The sequence below is a fragment of the Zingiber officinale genome, chromosome 4B (assembly GCF_018446385.1).
Source record: "Zingiber officinale cultivar Zhangliang chromosome 4B, Zo_v1.1, whole genome shotgun sequence".
Lineage (NCBI taxonomy): Eukaryota > Viridiplantae > Streptophyta > Magnoliopsida > Zingiberales > Zingiberaceae > Zingiber > Zingiber officinale.
The window spans coordinates 75,039,540-75,061,487 of NC_055993.1; the positions used below are offsets into that span (position 1 = coordinate 75,039,540).

The 21,948-nt window shown below is 40.1% G+C and overlaps 2 protein-coding genes across 2 annotated transcripts; one reads left to right on the forward strand and one right to left on the reverse strand.

Annotated features, from left to right (window-relative positions):
* Positions 1-3,418: 3,418 nt before the first annotated feature.
* On the forward strand, positions 3,419-5,527 carry LOC121975163 (probable aspartyl protease At4g16563). Its single transcript, XM_042526615.1, has one exon. It carries the CDS (start codon positions 3,824-3,826, stop codon positions 5,321-5,323), a length of 1,500 nt encoding a protein of 499 aa, XP_042382549.1. The 5' UTR covers positions 3,419-3,823; the 3' UTR covers positions 5,324-5,527.
* A 6,361-nt stretch (positions 5,528-11,888) lies between these two features.
* Positions 11,889-18,911, reverse strand: LOC121975164 (actin-related protein 2/3 complex subunit 5A-like). Its single transcript, XM_042526616.1, has 4 exons — positions 18,742-18,911; positions 18,573-18,645; positions 18,379-18,479; positions 11,889-12,259 (listed from the first exon to the last, which is right to left on the reverse strand). The coding sequence occupies exons 1-4, from the start codon at positions 18,831-18,833 to the stop codon at positions 12,124-12,126; spliced, it is 402 nt and encodes a 133-aa protein (XP_042382550.1). The 5' UTR covers positions 18,834-18,911; the 3' UTR covers positions 11,889-12,123.
* Between the last annotated feature and the right edge of the window lie 3,037 nt (positions 18,912-21,948).

Consider the following 21,948-nt stretch of genomic DNA (forward strand, 5'->3'; position numbering starts at 1 on the left):
CTCACGCCCAACGACCTTTCAGGTCGGCTCCCATGTGAGAATCGAAAGTGAGCTCTGTCCTCACGCCCAACGACCTTTCAGGTCGGCCCCCACGCGGGGATCAAAAATCAACTCCCTTGCGAAAATCATAAGTGAGCTCGGCGCCCACACTTGACTACCTTTCAGAGGGATATGCCTCACATTGAGCAGAGCGTTTTCAGTAATCAGGTCAGTTACATCTGGCTTTATTTTACGCAAATTGCAAATATGCAGCAAATATGCAGGGCAAGGGATGCGGGAGGCCATCTACCCTACTCCTAGAGCGTCAATATTAACTACGAAACCAGGTTTTGCACGTTCATTACAGTTTTAAGTCTCAAGCACTATGTCGGTTTTGTTATCCAAAATTCATACATGAAAAGGAATCATGAAGCAACTCTTGGCTCTCACATACGGGCCAGTTTCTAAAAATGCTTGCTAGATGAAATTTGAGCAGGAAAGACTACACCGGAAAAGGACAGACAGACAAGTACAGCGACACAATTCAATAAGTAGGTGATACAGCTAAGGCTACAAGCGAGAACGTCTTGCGGGAAAGGAGCCACTGAGACAATTATCACCCAGACCAGCTTTAACTAGGGGAAGGGATTGGTCATGGAGAATGAGCACTGCCGTGTGAAGAAATGTCTGGGGACTCAGGAGCCTCTAGGGCGTTCAAGGCTCGAGCCAGCTGCGCGTGGAGGGAGTCGATGACTGTTTGTTGCCGGGCGATCGTGTCTTGCTTGTCGCCAAGATACGCACGGAGGAGAGACAGCTCCGCTTCATGCTCTTGTTTCAAGCGTTCCTGAAGGTTGAGTTGGCGCTGCAGGCTAGCCTGACATTCCTCTTTCCTCGCCTTCTCCGCATGCACGCAGTGCTTTGCGAGGCGATATTGAGCTTCCATGGAATGCAGGGCAGCCGTCTGGCGAGCGCAATCCTGGGACACGCGCTCCAATTCGCGTTCTCTCGCGACAAGCAGTGAGGTGAGTTGATTTATCAACATTTGGGAGGGAGGTTAATCAACTTCGTCAGAGGAAGGAGAATGCATCTCGGGGGAAGGAAGCTGGCAGAATGTGGGTTAGCAAAAGAAAGTAAGCAGGAGAGCAGGAATGAAGAAGGATAGAGTAAAGGAGTGACCGTGAGACTCTTTATAAAGAAGGCGGGTGGCCAAGTCAAAGCAACTACGTGGGCACGGTACCTCAAGCGACTGGCAAAGCAATTAAGGAGGCATGGTATCCCAGGCGACGCGACACAAAGGTTGATGTGTGTGGCAGGAAGCAAAACGCGCAGAGATATGCTGAGGCAGGGACACAGAGATAGGCTGAGGTCACAAAGATATGCTGAGATCTTAAAGATGTGCTGAGGTCTAGTCAGTCAGACTTTTGTCCTCCTTCGACTAGACTTGTGAGGGAGGCTTGTGATACGGTTGACAATGGAGGGGCCCAAGGGGAAAGGGTGAGAAGGGTCAAGGCCATGTAGCGGTCAAAAGTCAAGAGGACGTGGCGGTCAATAGTCAAGGTGACGCGGCAGACAATGATCAAGCTGACGGGGCGGTCAAAGGCAAGCATGTGGGGTAGTCAGAGGCCAAGCAGACTTGATGATCAAGGAGGCAAAGTAGTCGAAAGACAAGGGGAGACGACAGGCGGAGCACCGGGTATAGGTCGGGAGAGGCAGAGCTATGTAGAGACAGCCCGATCTACGGGCTTACGGTCGAGGGCCAGCAAGTACTCATGGGTCAGGAGCGGCAGAGCTGGGTAGAGACAGCCCGACTTATAGGTCTGCAATTTGAAGGCCCGGAAGCGCAAGAAACAATCATAGATCAGAAACGATGGAGCTGAGTACAGACGGCTCGGTCTGCAGGTCTGCGACTCGAAGGCCCGGAAGCACAAGCCACGAATCAAAGGTTGGAAGCAGCAGGGCTGTGCAGAGACGACTCTGTCTGCGGGTCTGCTACTCGAAGATCCGGAAGGGCAAGCCACAAGTCACTGGTCAGAAGCGACAGGGCTGCGTAGGGTCAGCCCGACTAACAAGTAACGCTTAGAGGCGAGATCTGGTCGAGGGGTGCGAGGTAGATGCCGACCTCGATAAATAGGATGAGCCAAGCTGTGCAGGAATGGAAGGATCACAATTGTCCGTCAAGGTTAATCATCACATACCAGTGAGATGTGCGAAGGCGGAGGTTTCTAAAGGAGAAGATGCTCTCATGACCAATAGCGGTCTGACAGGTGTCCCTCACTACAAGACAAAGCCCATGTGTAAAGGCGGAGGTTCCTAAACGGGAAGATGCCTTCACGACTGATAGCAGCACGACAGGTGTCCAGGACTACACGACAAAGCCCAGCGTCTAACTTTTTCTGACAGGAAGGCAGGTTCTGGAAGCGAGGCGGGTGCATAAAAAGGAGGAGATTTCTCGTACGCGGGTACGCGCACTCTCGTCATTTTTCCTTTTCACAACTTTTCATTTTCGACTCTCTCTGTTTTCTTCTGGGGAAAAATGACCTGACTTGAGTGTCGGAGGGCCTGATCCGGGGACTTTTTCCCTGGGTTTCGGTCTCTAACGTGAAAGGGGAGATTGTCTGGGTGTGCGCAGGAACCTGCAGCAGCGTCAGCCTCCCGTGGGAGCCGAATCACCTACGACTTTCCGTCAATAACCAGGCCACCGCGACCTGCCTCCGTCCGACTCAGCATTCGGACAGAATCAGTTATCGACATCGCTGAGTGGAATAGTCGTCATATTGTTTGAGTACATGCACTACCAAGACATACTCGAAACTGTAAAATTTCAAAGAAGAAAGTATTTTTTATGTAATGAAACTATAGCAAAGCACTTTATAAGTAAATAGCAGACCAAATCATTTGTTGGCAAACTTAACAGCAACAAATGCAAGTCAAAACTTGTGAGAATTCCAATTCCAATTCCAAGTTGAAATTGAATATCTAGTGAATAACAAGATGGTAAAGAGTAAATAAAAATCATTTGTCATATCAAACTTAAAACCATTGTTTTGCATAGCACCACTTACCTGATCCTTTGTCCCTCAGCCAACGGATTAGACAAAGCTACAAATTTCCTCTGTCACACTTTGTCTCCTACTGCACTTTCAGAAACTGATAAAAGGAATTTCCCCAGAGAAGTGTCCAAGATTCAGCCAAAGGATAAGCTCAGCCCATGAACATCACAGCAAAACACTTCGGGGAAAATAAGATGATCAGAATTTGAATTCCAATGGAGATAAATATTCATTCTAAATTTACCTGATAAATAAGTCGAGGAGAAATAGGGACACTTGTGTGCCACCTTGAGATTCTGCAATTTCCAAGGACACAATTGGGGATAATAAAATTCAAAGTTTGAAATCCTCCAATTTTGTTTTCTCTTCTTTTTACATAGGGTTACCTGTTGGTAAAAGTTGGCAGCGGCAGCAGGAGCAGTAGGGTTAGGAATGCATTTCTGAAGTGAGCACATTGTTTAGCAGCTTCCACAAGGAGAAGGGCCATGACAGTAAATTCTCTATCGACGAGATCAAATTTATGTAGAGCCCTGTTCCATTGTCCTCCAATCCATGATGGCCTTCTGCCATTAAGAGAGGTGGTGGCATAACTTGGACACCAAGGATGGATTACTTTCTCACTTCTGAAGACAGGAACACTCTTTCCTCCCTCATTTAAAACTCCATTAAACTTATTCTGCTGCACTCTCTTCCATATTCATTCATTTCGAATTCGACTCCTATAAGTTGAGGTGTTGGAAGCTTCCTGCTCTGCCCCACTCGCAGCTTCTCCTTGTTCCTCCTCCACCATCAAAATGCAAGCTTTCATGGCTCCCCTGTTTCTGCTGCTCCTGTTGTGTGACCAGTTCTTGGTTATTGATGGTGCTCGGCCTGATTCCGTCGTCTTCCCCCTCTCCCACTCCCTCTCCCGTTCCAAAAATTCCAACTTTAGCACCCTCCAGCACCTCAAGTCGTCGGCGCTCCACTCGGCGGCGCGCCACCGTAGCCGCCGGCACGCTCCGGAGCGACGCCGGCAGCAGGTCTCCCTCCCGCTGTCCCCCGGGAGCGACTACACGCTCAGCGTCTCCGTCGGCGCGCCGTCCGCACCCACCATCGTGTCGCTGTATATGGACACCGGCAGCGACCTCGTATGGTTCCCCTGCTCCCCGTTCGAGTGCATGCTGTGCGAGGGCAAGCCGTCGTACCCTCCCCTCCACCCACCACTGCCCCCGCCGCCGGCGTCCCGCCAGGTCACCTGCGGCTCCGCCGCCTGCTCCGCCGTCCACTCGGGGCTCCCCGCCTCCGATCTCTGCGCCATCGCCGCGTGCACCCTAGACGACATCGAGACCGACTCCTGCTCCGCCCCGTGCCCGCGGTTCTACTACGCCTACGGCGATGGGAGCCTCGTCGCCCGCCTCCGCCGTGGCCCGCTCTCCCTACATGGCTCCACTGCCCCTTCCGCGGCGCCGCTCCGCCTGCAAAACTTTACCTTTGCGTGTGCGCACTCCGCGCTGGCGGAGCCCGTCGGCGTCGCGGGGTTCGGCCGAGGCCCGCTCTCGTTGCCCGCCCAGCTCGCCGCTCTCTCGCCCTCCCTCGCCGCCCGCTTCTCCTACTGCCTCGTCTCCCACTCCTTCCAGCAAGACCGCCTCCTCCGGCCCAGCCCGCTCATCCTGGGCCGAACCGAGCCGAAGCCATCGGAACCGGACCAAGATCCGCCCTTCGTCTACACGCCCCTCCTCCACAACCCTAAACACCCCTACTTCTACTCCGTCGGCCTCGAGTCGTTGTCGATCGGGCCGAGCCGGGTTCGGGCGCCGCCCGAACTAAGGGATGTCGACCGGAGAGGGAACGGCGGGATGGTGGTCGATTCGGGCACCACCTTCACGATGCTTCCGGCGGAGACCTACACGAGCTTGGCGAACGAATTCAACCGTCAGATGAGCCGGGCAGGGTTCGAGCGTGCCGCGGAGGCTGAGGAGCGCACTGGGCTGAGGCCATGCTACTTCTTCGAGGACCGGGTGGCGGATCGGCGTAGCGTGCCGGGCCTGGCGCTCCACTTTGCGGGAAACGCCAGCGTGGCGCTGCCGCGGCGGAACTACTTCATGGGGTTCGAGAGCGGCGGGCGGCGGGTAGGGTGCCTGATGGTGATGAGCGGCGGGGAGACCGCCGGCGAGGAGGAATACGGGGGACCGGCCGGGACGCTGGGCAACTTCCAGCAGCAAGGTTTCGAGGTGGTGTACGACCTGGAGGGGAAGCGGGTGGGGTTCGCAAGGCGGCGATGCGCGGCGCTGTGGGAGGAGATGTCACGTGCTTGAGACGGCGCCTTTCGTTTCGCCTTCGCACGTGTGGGCTTCGACTTGGGGAACAGGTTGCCGCGGGACGTGGGATGGTGCACGTGCGGGGCATGGACGAGAGCACGCCCTTTTGTTCCATGTATCCAAATGTGGTCTTCAAATTCGACTTGCGTAAATTCACGTAAATAATAATTTTAAAAAACGGAGTGGTGGACGCTCAACTTCCGACAGTGTCTATCGGCCAGCTCATCTCCCCCAATCATAATATCGATGACGAAAATCATAATATCGATGACGAAATATGATCAAACTTTGGAAGTTATATATATATATATATATATATATATATATATATATATATATATATATATATATAGGGCCACTTATCCAGTACGCAATATATCATGGGAATCATTTGATAGTGTTAAAATTAATTTTATTATTTAGTCGATATATAATTTTTTTTTCGCTCTTCTACCTATAAGTCTTTCTCTTAGATATATATATTGGTACTTATTTTTAAAATCAATATCAATATGTTAACTGTGATATTGATTTACGTAAACGAGTATCAACATGTTAATTTGTGTAAATATGTATCAACATGGTACTGATTTAGCAAACCAACAATAATAATAGTGGTGATTTGCACAACAGCACGGTGTTGGTTTGTGCACCAGGATAGTGTTGATTTGCACACCAAGTACGTTGACACCAATAATGGTGTTGATTTGCACACCAATATATTGATGTTGATTTATAAAAATAGTAAATCTTGTTGGTTAGAATTTGGCCAATTAAAATTCTCTATCGTCCAATCATAATACATGCATGTATATGCATATGATATTACTAAAATACCCTTGTACATGTATGCATGCATAAATTCTAGCTGGCCAGATTTTGGTCATTTAGCATTACCCTTATAAAAATTAACACCAACATACTGATGGCTAGTCTTTAAAGAACAGTAAACTAGACTTGATATTTAAAGATCAACTTCATTTTGATATTGATTTTTAAAGATCAACACCAATGTACATGTAAGAGAGAGATTTTCATGCCAGTTCGAATCCTCTATCTCGAAGGCGTGTCTGTCCCCATGTCCCAGTCAGAAAACGACAAAAAAAAACGTGCAAAACACGTGCTCTGTGGAGCGCTCTCTACACTCGACGAAGACCCTTTTCTCCCGAAATCAACTCTGTGCCCTAACCCAAAATCCAACCAACCCCGCTGCTTCCACCGTCGCCGTCGAGCTCGACGACAGCCATCTCCGTCTCCTCTCGAACTCGACGGCATCCCTCCTGTCGAACCCCGCTGCTTCCGTCGGCGCCGTCGATGCCATCTCTATGCTTTGCTCTCCCAATACCCGTGACGCCTCTTGCTTTTACTGTGCTTTGCCCTAAAACCTTTCCTCCCCAAACCATCTCGGCAACTCCAGCAGCCATCTCGGTGACTCCAGCATCCCGCGACGCCCCTTACATCTCCACCATCTCGGCGACTCCAGCAGCCCGCGACGCCCCTTACATCTCCGCCATCTCGGCGACTCCAGCATTTAGTTTCAGCGACTCCAGCAGCTCTGGCTTCCCCTCCCTTTGTCGGTCCAGCAACTTCGGCTTCCCCTCCCTTCATCGACTCCAGCAGGTCCTCCAAAATTTCCACAGCTCCATTCCTTCTGCCCGACATTTGGTGTTTCAAGTTATCCTCCAATGAAGATGCTATTATAACTTTAATTAAGTCGTAAATTGATGTTTCAAACAGACGGTCGCCAGCAGCTTGATCTCCCAAACTCGACGGCAGTCATCTCCGTCTCCTCCCGAACTTGACGGTCACTGGCAGCTTCATCTTCATCTAGCTTGATATACTTGGTATGATTTTTAGTAGTTATATAACTCGATAATGATAATAATATGACATCACTAATATTGTGATAGTATAGTATGCGCTACTTATCAAACTTCACTAGTTCTAGTATCTTTTATTGTTATATATATGATATTTGATAAGATTTTTAGTAGCATCTGTCATTTTTAGTAGACTTACATGACTTTCCTTGTTTTTTTTTTCTCTCCAGGTGCTTCAATTGTGTGGATGTTGCTACAATGGAATGCACATCAACTAAAGAACACCACAAAGAGTGATTGATGTCAATATAGGCATAGTCGGCATCAAGTTACAATGGAATGCAAACAAATATGTAATGAAGCAAGCTCCTCAAAACTCAAATACGCATACTTCATTTACGGCTAAGCCAAGAACTTATGTGCTGCATATTTTTTATGCAGATTTGTTTTGTCTAATTATTTTTATGTGAACTTTCTAGTTTCAACATTTATTTAGTGAGTGTTCTATGAAATTTGTACAAGCTTGATTGTGAACAAATAGCTTCTGTGTTGTATTCTGATCATGTAATGGTAATCAATCGGATTGTAAACAAATAGCTTCTGTGTTGTCATGTATTTCTGATCATGTATTGGTAATCAATTGGATTGTGAACAAATAGCTTATGTGCTCATGTTTCTGATCATGTAATGGTATTCAGATAGTGAACAAATAGCTTCTGTTCTCATATTTCTGATCATGTAATGGTATTCAGATTGTGAACAAATAGCTTTTGTGCATAAGTCATAAAAGCCAAAGTATCACCTACGCATAATCTGTGTGCATAAGCCATCAGTGAGGTTGATTTCAATATGATAATCAAGTCAAAGTATCACCTTTACTCCAGTTCACTCATATGAAGACATAAATTTTAAACCTGAAAATTTCATGGTTTAAAGTTGAAGAGATAAATACAACTTCCAAAGAGGGAAGCGAGCAAACAAAAAGTAGACAAACTGAAAATTATACAAAATAGAGCATCAAATGGAAGGACTATAGAGTTGCAAGTTGTTTTCCTATCATGAGTACAATCTCCATGGCAAGTATTTTAAGTAAATAAGGACATGAAGAAATTTAGGTAGAAATAAAATGAGAAGAAATTTGTAACAACACACAATTGTTGCATATAAAAATTGGCACTTACATCATCTCAGCAGAGATGAGAGATTTAATTGTAACAACGCAGAAAAGAAGATGGGCAAAAAATACAACAATATTTTCAGTTCATTCTTGAATATTAAAGAAACAAATCTCAAGATTGTTACAAATGCATATACGGAACAAATCTCATCACTTACAAATGTTGGCATCATTTGCTGATATACAAAACTAACTGAAGTAATGATACATAACTAATATCCATTCATAAACAAAAAAAAAATCAAAATGTCAACATCATTCATAATTATACATTACATCACTAGCACTACTTAACCAGACCAACTAACAAACAAAACAAGTATACAGCCAAAAGAATTAAATTTACTATTACTAATATCCAGACCATATGCGGTACATTCCAATTTCCCATATTATGTCCAAGATAAGTAATGTGTTCCCTTCCTATCCTTGACTCCACTCTTGACAACATCCTAAAATGTATATCACTGGTGTCTTCATTTAGTCCAGCATCAGATTTCACCCACTTTAACCATCCATGTTGCTTACATCCATAATATAATCTTCCTGGGTTCTTGATTGATCTAGAGACTAGCACCAATGCATTTAGTCCATAGTCCCTGCATCGTACATTTTCAAATTTGGTATGGTTGATGCTGTTGTTACTTGATGATGTCATTCAATAGCAACTTAATACTAAAAAAAGTTAGATTCGATAAAATTAAACTAAACAATAACAATTTAGATAAGTAATAAAAAATCACACATTTTTATGAAAAATTTGATAAACTTCATTGAAAGTAGCAACAATCATACATTTTTATGCATTTAGTCCACTGAAAGTGATATCAACATAATTTTCACTATCACTAAATGATTAAATCAAGCATTCATAACATATAAATTATACTTATGAATCTAAGCAATACATAAAATAAAAACTACATTTCATAAAACCAGTGGCAATCATTAGAAAATCAACAGCAAACGTTAAAAAAATCTACAACATGAGCTGACCTATATATACAAAGAGCATGCTCCTTGTTTTGGTTAAATCATATCAATATTATCTTGGGCATGACTTAACAAAGTGGGGATTGGTTTAATCATTAAGTTATCAGATTTAGATGCAATGCAATCTCTTCAAAAGCCTATGCTACATCAGTGGCATAAAAGGTGTATATATATAAATAACACAAGCCTTATTGAAGAAAGAACTTAGGGCACAAGAGATCTGTAATTTTTGGTAAAGAGGAAAACAGAATGATAATTGACACCAAACTGTCTCCCAACATGTGATTTTGTCAAGGTAAATTTTTGGTAAAGAGGAAAAAACTATTATGGTAATTTTTTTTTTGTTAATGTTTTGTTATCAAATATGTTACTGCAAGATTTCTTGTGATTACAATAAGATCTATTTGTACCAACCATACATTACAAGAGTATATAGAGAATTTTGTCAAGGTAGCCTATATGATTTTAGTCCTTATTGCGATTCACCTATGAATGTGTCAATCAACACCTTGGGGATTTGCTAGGTGCTTATGTAAAGTAGGATTGTGGATAATGTAGGTAGAAAATTGGTTGTCATAATGTATAAATATAATCACCATTAAGTGTCACCAGAGATTTTCATTAAGTGTTTTAGGCGGTATCTTCTACTAGATTAATATTGTTGCAGAAGCATAAGAAATTGTTTTGCACTCCTTTTGTTGTCTGTCCCCTCGATATTATATAAGAATATTTTTTGAAATTAATCATTCATTGGATAACCATTTCTAAAACTTGAAAGATCACCACATATTTGTGCAAGAGCCATGATCATTTTGATGCTAAAGAAATTAACAAAAGGCAAGGATTTGATTAGACTAACTATTATTGGATTTGATAGTTGCATGAGATGATTTTTATTTTTCCAAATTGAATTGATTTGAATCATGTAGAATTATGCTCTGTGAAGTGGTAGAGATAGCTAATAAAATGTTGTAAAAAGTTAAAAATTGTCAACGAAGGGAGATACAGACCTGCTGGAGTCGACGAAGGGAGGGGAAGCCGGAGTTGCTGGAGTCGCTGAGATGGCGGAGATGTAAGGGGCGTCGTGGGCTGCTGGAGTCGCCGAAGGTTTGGGGAGGAAAGGTTTTAGGGCGTCGCGGGCTGCTGGAGTTGGGGAGGGGACGGAGATGGCTGTCGTCGAGCTCGACGACGACGACAGAAGTAGCGGGGTCGACTGGATTTTGGGTTAGGGCACAGAGTTGATTTCGGGAGAAAAGGGTCTTCGACGTGTGTATAGAGCGCTCCACAGAGCACGTATTTTGCAAGTTTTTTTTTGTCATTTTCTGACTGGGGCACGGGGACAGACGCGCCTTCGAGACAGAGGATCCGAACTATTTTCATGCATGTAGAAGAGAGGAGAAATTTATATGTAGATGAGAGGGAAATAAAAAAAAATTAATTTTGTCCATATCAAATGATTTATGTGAGATATTATCCACGATTATGTAAGATAAGTCGTCTAGGATATCATTTATATATAGAGAGAGAGGAAATTGATAGCTGGCATACTTATTCGGGGTACATTCTTAGACGATCCAAATCGGAGTACCCGTAAACATTCCGGGACACTCGGGCACGTGACGATCACCCAGGCATATAGCATTGTTACCCTAGGCAACATGTGTGAGCGTCACTCGTGGATGCTTATCACATGAAGAGGCACCCCTGATTATGGGAGATGCCTCCACGTGTGCGCGGCGTCTACACGCATAGCCTAAGATAATAATTCGGTGTGTATATTATATATATAATTGGACAAGAGTGATATTTTGAATTAGATTGTTCTAGATATAACAAAGCCGATAATCACTTGTGTGGGGCAACTGACAGGGCCTTGCTGCCAGCCTTCTTAAATGATTGATATTCTCATCCAGGCAAAGTCAGTCAAGTTTTCTTCGCACAATTTTTTTTTAAAAAAATAATAATTGATCAAAACGTATCTAACTTTTAAAATTTTCTAAAGATATAATTATTTTTCATTTTTCGAGAACATTACGATAATTTTTAAAAATCAATACTACTCTGATAATGCATAAGTATTAATTTTTTAAAACTAATATCAATAAATTTGAAAGTTCATGTATCTTTTAAAATTTTTGCAACTTTAGATGAGTTTTTGATCATTTCATTCTGAGCATTGTGCCTAAAAAGTCAAGTAAAATCTAACCTGTAAAATCTTCTAAGCATTTATCCGATAAGGTTCCTCTATCTGGGAAGAACCGCCAGTACCTTCCTCCATCTCCAAACTCAAAGCTTCATCTCATCTCGACAATCTTGGACTCATCTATCAATGCAGAATTGCACCATTACAATGACGACACTTATTATGAAATATGGAAAGCACAATCAATTGTCACTTTCGTTTTCACCGAGCAGGGGTGGCATGAATGCGAAATTTAATAAATTGTACACTCACATCACTGCAGATGTCCAGCTGTTGCTGAGTATGCTTCTAAGCACTGAGCTGGCATATAACGCACTCCCAGAATGATTTGTTTTCTTCACACTTCTCGATGCATTATTTATTCATTCATGTCTATGACAAATAAATTTTTGTCCAAAGTAGCAAACGTACTGTCAAAGTAATTACCATGAAAATAAAAGCAGATGCTGTCATAAAAACAAGCTTAACAAGCTGCTGTTAAATCTTTGGCGTAGGAACGGATTGGAGGGACACTCGGATTGCCTTTTACCCCGTGTAATCATATAAAGCTTAATTGCATATTAAGTTGGTTGATTTCATCTACAGGTTTCATCATAAATGAAGCTTACACAGTATTAACAGTGTCAGCCAATGAGCGAAGTATGCATCCTAACCCTGCTTTCTCTGTCAACTTTTCGTGGATCTTTAGGCACTGGTCACACGTAGGTCTGTCTCCAGTAGCTAATCCTCTATACAAGTACCTGCAATCCATCCATGTCAACGAACAGCAAAATGGTTGGCATGAGTTTGTGATTAGAAGTTGAGCTCCTCCAGATAATAGCTAAATTTCCTTGAAAGTGTTAAAAGCTAATAAACTTTTAATATGAGCTATGAAATATGATTATTTTCGGTAGGAAAAGCTAGATGTTCTAACAACTTTAGAGACTAGCACAGTGAAAAAAGTATCCAATTTTTTTTTTTAAAAAAAACAAAACACAAACTACACCAAGTTCAATGTGATATCCTCACTTGCATGCATCTACTTGCGAAAGAGATGAATCTACAATTGAATGTCAACATAAGAGGGCTAAATTTATAGGAAATCAACTCCACAAAGACAAATATCAAAAACATCTTGTCATACAAGCCTCAGATTTCTCATCTTGTTGCCTATAGACACCTCTTAGTGGGTTTCCAGCATAATGATTTTTGAGAATCTTTCACTAATGTTCACACAATAATAATTATTCCTTTTTTCCAAAACATAGAGACCAAGTGGAGCCAAACATATTCCTCATGAGAAAGAGAGTCAATCTGTGGCGCAAGGAGAGCAAAGGGCTTCATTCTCCAATGATTGACAGGAAGTTACTCCTCAGTGGCAAAGCGCAACTCTGAGGACTTGTTTAGCAATTGCAGTGGAATTCTAACATTTTTCATTGAGTCCATGAGTTCTTTGTTATCTAACTAATTCCTTGAGTATTTGTTGTATTGTTCTTCATATAGGATCCCTATTTATTTTTATCCCTAGTTTGTGTTTTTGAATTGTAGGAAGAATTTAAAAGTGACGATAAAAAGGGAATTTAAGATTGGAACAAAGGAATATGGCATCAATGTTCTCGGTTGGCAGCAGGTGCCGTAATGATATCAACAATTGTATCAACCAAATGGTCACCTGACAGAAGCAAAGGCTAAGACAAGAGGGATGAAAAAAAGGTGAAAATTAAAGTGGAACAAGAGGAATTTATGGTTTGAGTGGAAGACGGAGGGATTGTTATTAGAGGCTAGAGAGTAGCAGTATTGAGGGGATTAGACCCTAAAAAGAGGCAGAAGAAAAGAAACTTCTTTTTCTATAAACCCATGAAGCAATGGACCTTGGTTCCCCTTTTGATTTGTTTCTTCTATTTTCCTATGGATGCTGAGTCGTTCTTTGAGTATGCATTTCATGGCAAGCATAATTGTGGACTAGAGTACCTGAGTCATGAGTCATCTTTCTCTTTGCTTATGTATTGACACGAGTTGAACTATTATGTGACTAACTGTGCATGGATTTACATTTGATCGATATATACTATATGAAAATTCATGTTATGTTATTGTTGAAAATTTATTGATTTGAGCATTGTTATAATCTGTATCATTGTGTACACCGATAACACAGACAAATACTAACGTGATGGAGACAATTTTCAGGAAATTGAAGTTGATAAAGAGATCCACTAATTTGAAAATCTTAATCAGTCATGTCATATTGATAGATCAGTTGGAATTTTTTGAAAAAAATACAAATAGAGGAAAATAAATATCCTCAACTATTAAATAACTCTTATTATCAAATTGTTTGTTTATTATGAGATTATACCTATCATTACCATTAGTAGTAGTATAAGAATATCAACTAAGTTCTTTAATTAAATATATTAAACTATCGTTAATTGTTAATTAATATAAAAATGCGGAACACCTATTATACTTGTTTGATAAATAGGTATAGGCAAGTAAACTCCTATTTATACTAGCTGGTGACCTGTCTATGTAGTTAAGGGCCTAGTTGTAAATACCTATGTATACAAGTATACGAAGATGATATATTGCAATGATATACATATAGGTAGAGCAGGACTAACCTAGGGATTAAACCTAATAATTTTCCTTCAAATCAGCATGGTATAGTTTCTCCATGCATCCTTCACAAATTTGTTCCTCAGAATGTGCTCATTAGCTTTGTCTCACACACTTATGGCAGTCTTTGTTAAATGTGCTCACAAATTCGTATGCTCGCCTTCTGCCTCATGAAATGAAGATAACCTTACCAAGCTTCCCTTGCCACAAAAGTCAGCCTCCTTGCCAGAGAAGTTCCGGGTGAGAGTGTTTCATGCTCTTGTGAGCTTATCTTGCAAGGCTAAGATAACCTTACCAAGCTTCCCTTGCCACAAAAGTCAGCCTCCTTGCCAGAGAAGTTCCGGGTGAGAGTGTTTCATGCTCTTGTGAGCTTATCTTGCAAGGCTATCAACTGCACTACATCTTCACGTCTCCTACCAATGATGTTGTCTGCGTGATGCGAGCCTTCTCCCTCTGCCGCTATAATGACAACCCTTGAAGCTTCTAAATGTGTGCTGCTAATCATCCCTGCACAAACTCATGCTACCCAGCTCGCATCACCAGCAGATCCAATGGCACAATTAAGAAGAGGATCGATTAGCAGCAAGATTTTCCAAATATCTTGGTCCTGTAACAGCATCTGACCGGTTTCATAGGTTGTATTTGAAGTGATTGCTATCCCTCCTTTCCTTCTCCTCCTGCTTCAAATCTAATATCCTTTCAAGTAGCTATACTTGGATCTCAAAACCATCGCTTTTCAATAAAGCTTTTGAGGTGAATTTACCCACCCTCAGTGCTTCTTTTCAGAGATGCAAATATCATTCCCTGCACTATCATCAATGCAGGTTTTCCTTGGTGTCTTCATTTGGTTTATATTTCCTGTCTTTCTTAGTTAATTACCATCAAGGGATCTTCACAACTTGCAGTACAATGCAACCAAAGCAAAATTTTCATGTGGGCCTTCTAACATTAAGCCTTCAAGAACTAACACAGCTAAAGTACCAATTGATTATAAATGCTTACTTAAGCGCCAAACTTCTCAAAGTGAACCATCTCAAGACATGATATCCAAACTCCTAAGTTCATGAAGGTACTTGTAGTGCTTGTATAACACATGCCTCTAGGTTATGATATCCAAACTCCTAAGTTCATGAAGGTACTTGTGTGCTAATATTTCCCTTTTCTTTGGCCTTATGCTAACATTTCATCATACCAATATCACTCTAGTAGATGGATTTCTCTTATCAGCAAAGAGTATGGTCCCTAGTTTCTATTTCCTTGGAAGGAAGGAAAGAAGTAAAGTTCCCCTTTTGACCATTACTTTAGAGAGGAGAAAAGAGGGAGAGAAACTTAACTTTTGCAAATTTGTTTGTTAAAACCATAGATCAAAAATAAATTTGAAACCGATTAATTTTGAAAATTTCTGAATATTGCTTCTACTAAGCTAATGAAGCTAATATTGTGCCAATCAAATTGCCACATATCACTTCTAACACAATCTTTCAAGCATCATAAAAGATACAGAAATCAATAGCCACTTTATCAGGAACAAAAGTATAATCTACGAAGATAATTAATTTATTTTTACATCAAACAATAGTAGATTTTCTGACCAAATTTGTGTGAGTTTCAAGAAGTAAATATACTTGCAAAAGCTGGGGTCTTATAATATTTTTGCACCAGATTAACAGGAACTATAATAGAACTGTGTAAATAATTAGGGACCTACTTCTAAATATCTAAATACACAAGTAATTATGCATAAGTTGATAGCAACAACAACAATAACAACCAAGCCTTATCCCACTAGGTAGGGTCGACTATATGGAGCATAAGTTGAAAGCAACATAATATAAATACAAGTAAAGGGAGACTATTTAATATACAGTATCAAATTATTAGTAGTTATATAGTACCTTATTAGAATTAAGTTTGACCTAGAATTATAGGAAAAGCTATTTAATACTTTTAACATTATCGGTTTCTTCTATCTTGAAAAAAAAGCATCTTGTAGATTCTATTCAGCCTTTGTGAAGTTTTATCACATCCACAATCAGAGCAATCATTTTCATAGGATGTCAACCTCCACTAAAAGTGATAATGCCAAATTATTGCCAAAATCACCTTAATGAATAGCCCATTGTAATTGCACAACTACAATTATGTCAATCACCTTCACCTATCCACCTCTGCTAAAGGTTTACATTTGCCCCTTTGTTCGCTTGACATTACACATGCAGTTAACTGCTATTACCCGACCAATGAATCAAAGGATTGATCACTAAATTTTAATTGATCTTGCCAAAGACTAGACATAGCATTCCATCTCTGTTTGATTCCAATACATTTTATAGAATCCATTCAAAGTAGTTGGCTGAAGGGGAGCCTTGATGCAATGACCAACGGTAAAGTTGTTGCATTGTGACCAAAAGGTCACGGGTTCGAATCCTGAAAACAGCCTCTTGCAAAAAAACAAGGTAAGGCTGCGTACAATGGATCATTCCCCGGGACCCCTCATAGCGGGAGCTTCGTGCACCGGGCTGCCCTTTTTATTTAAAGTAGTTGGCTCATCTTCAGTTATCTCTTTATAAATCTCAAAAGTTATTGTTTGACTTCTCAAGGAAGATTAGAAGACCGATCCAGGTTGGGATCAAGTGCGATTACAAACAATAGTTGGATGTTTTGTTAAACCTGTTAAAGTTATAGAACTAACCTATTAACTTTATTACATCCAACAACTAGTTTAATAATGTTCGACTTAGTAATAGTTCACTTATTTATGCCTACCAATTCCCCTAATTACACCACAACTCTTTGTAAGGGACAAATAAAGTGCATCATAGTCTCCTCGATTAAGGGTTCCTTCATCCCTATCAAGGAATAAAGTCCAATTCATAGCCTAAAATGATCTTTCATTTGCACAATGGATTCATGAATACACATTGACAGTCCTTAATGAAGATTTAGGTTCCTTCTAATCGAATTATCACAACCCTCCCAAAATGCTTAAGCTCAAGCTAGTTTTAACTCACTCATCTAAGTCTATAGATCTACTTGATTAACCCCTAATTTTCAATTTGGGACTAAACTAGTGTATCACAATTTAGATTAATTTCATGATAATTTATTGAAAATTCAAAGAGAGGGATTGTCCACCTAGAAAGTCACGTGCTACCACCAACCACTAGAGATACTAAATCGTACTTTTTTTATGATGCAGGTGGGGAGTTAGTATCAGCTTTGAGATTACACCCAAAACATTCCTGAGCATAAAGAGTAGTCCACTTTTCTACGCTTGAAGCATCAGATGAGTGGTGTTCGATCCAGGCATCCAGCTAAAAAATCCACTCCCTAGAATGCACCAGGCGCCACCCCTAGACACACACCACAGCATGAGGGAAGATGGGAGGGAAGTTATAAATAAATCAATTTATTAATATACTTTGTTGGATATATGTTAGTCAATTTATCAATAAATAGATATTAAAAATATCATTTAATAATAATCACATAGACACTATGCAATGAGTTGACCACCAGCCACCTAAAAGCACCTTTCAAATCCTGATATAAATAATTACCCGAATACTAGAGATCCATTCTAGGAGTAGATTAGCCACTTGGATACTGTAACTTATTTCCATGCATTTTTACCATAGTCTAATGCCGAACAGAAAGGATACGACTAAAGGGTTTCTGTTGCCAAGTGCAAAATGAGGTAAAATGACAAGTTTCAGCTAGTTCTTTCCCCTAGTTCTTTATTCCATATTGTGCAGATTTAAACATTGCAATCCTTTATTTATCCCTAGTACAGACTTAAGAAATAATAATCATATTGATGTTAATAATTCACATCCATATTTCCTAATTAAGCACTGTCAATATAATCATTATCCAAAAAACAACAACAAACTGCATAAAAATAACAGAAAAAGCAACAACTTAAAACTGCCAGTCCAAAATGGATCTACTGATTCATGCAGCAATGTTTCAATTGTGGACAAAGGAAAGACTGTATTTCATAACTCCATTAGTATTCTCTCTTATCCTACCAGAAACTATTAGGATTAGCTAATCCTCATATGTTGCACCACATTTAAGGGATATATTGACTGAACAATGTAATTTTTCCCATGTAATTGCATTTACCCATGAATCAAGTAGTTTGATATAATCTATTGTGGGTGTCTAAAAATTGCATTTACCATGAGATTTGCTAACGATTTCTTAACAAGATCAATATTCAAGAAATAGGGAAAAAAAAATGATATGAGCGTCTTACTTCATGAGTATGTCATAATACTCGGGATCCAAATATGATAACATAGCATCCACATCCTTTATGGCCATGATTGCTCGATGGACTACTATCCAATTCGCAGACTAAGGCAAAAGAAAACCAACAAAAGAAACATAAATTTACATCTATACAGATCAATCTAACCAACGGAATAAAAGGATCGGATCCCCACCAACCTTGCACCTCTCGTCTCTGGTCTTCAAGATGGAACCTTCCAAAGCCGTCTTCAACGCCTCTACCGGCTTTGATCTGCCATCAGGAGGATCAACATTAGGGCTTACGCGGGAAGTTGGAACCTTATAGATCTACCTCAGATTGAGGCCTAATGTTTCGATTGGAACTCACTGCTTGAGCAAGCTCTCGATCTTGCGGGATTTCTGCTCGATTCTGGTGACGATCGCCTCGAGGTTCTCGTCGTCGACAAAGCCCTCCGCCATGGGTTTCCGCTGCCGTCTCCGCCGCAGCCACGCCCTTCGATTTTGGAACTGTGTGACAAATCCCGGGAGATGGAAAAGAAAAACAAAATCCGATGAAGTTGGGAATGTTTCAATATGCCCATCTAGTTTTTTGAAATTTTTTAATAGCCCACTTCCTCCTTATGGTGAAGGAAACGTTCATGAAAACTTAGCTTATTTATATTCATTTAAAATACATAAAATTAATTAAATAAATAAAACTAATTAAATAAATAAGCATAATAGCTCGTTTCACTAAACAAACAAAATTAAACACATGTTTTCAGCTCGTTAATATTCGTGAATAACGTTCGTAAACAATATTTACGAACCATGTTCATTAATAAAACTCATATGTTAAATAAACAAAAATAAAATAAAATAAAATAAATAAGTTTGATAACTAATCAAACAAGTAAAAGTTTTAAATAATCAAATAAACTTAATTGAGAGTTTGATAATATCTAAATGAACTAAACTCGAACTAAACTCAAGACAAGTTTAAATTGAGAGTTCGATAATATCTAAACGAACCAAGTTCGAACCAAGTTTCGAACAAACTCAAGCTCATAAAAAAATAAATGAAACCAAGCTTGAACAGTCATTTCAAAGGTTTGGTTCATGTTAACCTCTACTCAGCTTGGTTCGATTACCTTATCAAATAAGCTTGAACACCCCAAAATTTGACTCGGATTGGTTTATTTATAGCCTTACTTCCTCCTGCAAAATTCTCAAAATTAGCATTATCTCAAAAACACACATATACTTTTACTTTTGTCAAAAATATTATCAAAAATACTTTGATCAAACTATGTAAATAGATTTAACAAGTCGCACAATAGGGTAGTTGATCTAAGAATGCTAAGCTTATGGATATTCACTGTAAATACTTTTTAATTTATTCTAATAGATGATGCAAAATTTTTATAGGATCAAATCAATTATCCCAAAAGTAGTCTGCATAAATTGGATACAAGTGCCAATAAAAATAAAAGTGTTTCACGATAGTTATGTCTGCCCACTACCAGTTAAGTTAATTTAGATATGGGAGCGGTTATCCACACCCCATGGATCACTAAACACAATATCCTTAGGTAAAAAGCCTAAAACACCCTTTTTATAAAATTTATATCTCCCTCCCCTCTTTCTCCTTCCTCCGCCCCTCTCTTTTGCTCTCTTTTTTCTCTTTATCTAAACCCTAACAGTCTAATATCTCCCAAAACTTCGTTTTTGTAACAAATCAAACATGATGGACAATGAAGATCCAATTCCCACGAACAATCTAAGATTTTTTTTTCATTTTTTTTGTGTAGTATAATTGTATATTTGTATCATTGCGATTTGAACTGTAACAGTCTGAAAGTTATTCAAATGCACAATGTTCGATCATACCAGGCTAAATAGTTTGAGCAATGTTCAGCTTTTGGAAACCAAACATAATGAAATATGTTTGGTTGATTTTTTTTAATATAGTTGAATACGTTCGGTATCTTAGTTTTGAACATGTGAGTCATGTTCGTCCATTTGTAGCCGAACACTGGGTGAACAATACTAATGCATATTTTTACATTTTATAAAGTTATATTTATAATGTTATAATATTTTCTGATTTTTATTAGGAATCAAATACACATTCTACGGAGAGTAGTGTCATTGGTCCTATGAATAATGAGATAGTGATGGATTATACAATGATGCTCACTATGAATGAATGTTTTGAATCTCGTGATGCACTATTTGCTTGGGCAAGGTGGCAAAGGCGAATAGGATGGTTGTAGTAGTGAAAAGGTCAGACAGTGGAGATAGTGGGAGATGAGCTCAGTTGTTTTTGGCATGTGAATAAAGTGGCTAATATCGTCAGCCCAAAGAGAAATTATCTGAAGAAAGATGTGAGAATGTGAAAGATGAAAAGAATATGATCCGAAAAGTGAGTAAGGAGAGACTTACTGGAACAAAGAAGTGTGGTTGTCCGTTTTTAATTAAAGCTATGCAAATATCCATTAACGGGCCATGGGTTTTGAATGTTGTTTGCGGCGTGCATAATTATCCTTGCGCGTTGTATTTGGAAGGTCACTCATTTACTGGACGCTTATCACGTGCTGAGGAGGAGTTGGTAGTTGACTTGTCAAAGAGCCACAGTCGACCGAAAGACATATTGAACGTGTTAAAGGAGAGATTTTCTAAAAATAAGTCGACAATGAAGACTATTTACAATGCACGATAAAAGCATAAAATAATCGAGCATAGAGGTCGATCACAAATGCAATACCTTATGAGAAAGTTGAAGGAGTATAACTATTTCTATCATCATAGGTGGTGTGAGAAAATTGACACAGTGAAGGATATTTTCTTTGTTCACCCGAAGAATATTGACTTGTTGCATGCTTTTCCAAGTGTATTGTTGATGGATTGTACGTATGACAAATCGATATAGGTTACCACTATTTGAAATAGTTGGTGTGACGTCAACAGACTTGACATTTTCTGTTGTTTGCGTGTACTTGGAGTCTGAGCGTGAAGATAACTACTTGTGGTCATTGCATATCTTGAGGTCGTTGATAGACGACTCATCTTTATCCAACGTAATTATAATCGATCGAGAGATTGCATTGATGAATGCGATCAAAAGTACTTTTCCCACTTCAAAGCATTGATTGTGTCGGTGGCATATTAATAAGAATATATTGGCAAATTGCAAAAAGGGATTTCACACCAAAGAGAAATGGGATTCTTTTATATCTTCGTGGAATGTATTGATGTTAGCTGAAAATGAAGCTATATTTTATGAGTTGCTTAGGAGATTTCAACAAGATTATTCAAACCATTCAGATGATGTTCAGTATATAACAAATCAATGGATTCATCCTTTCAAAGAAAGATTTGTGTCTTGTTGGACTAATAATGTCATGCATTTTGTCAACACAACAACAAATAGGATCGAGAGTACACATGCAAAATTGAAGAGGCAACTTGGATCGAGCAAGGGTAATTTTAAACGTGTTGGACTAAAATTCACTCTTTACTTGAGTTATCTCACACCGCAGTCAAAGATTCATTTGAAAAGAGTATTAATGTAGTCCAACATCAATACAAACCA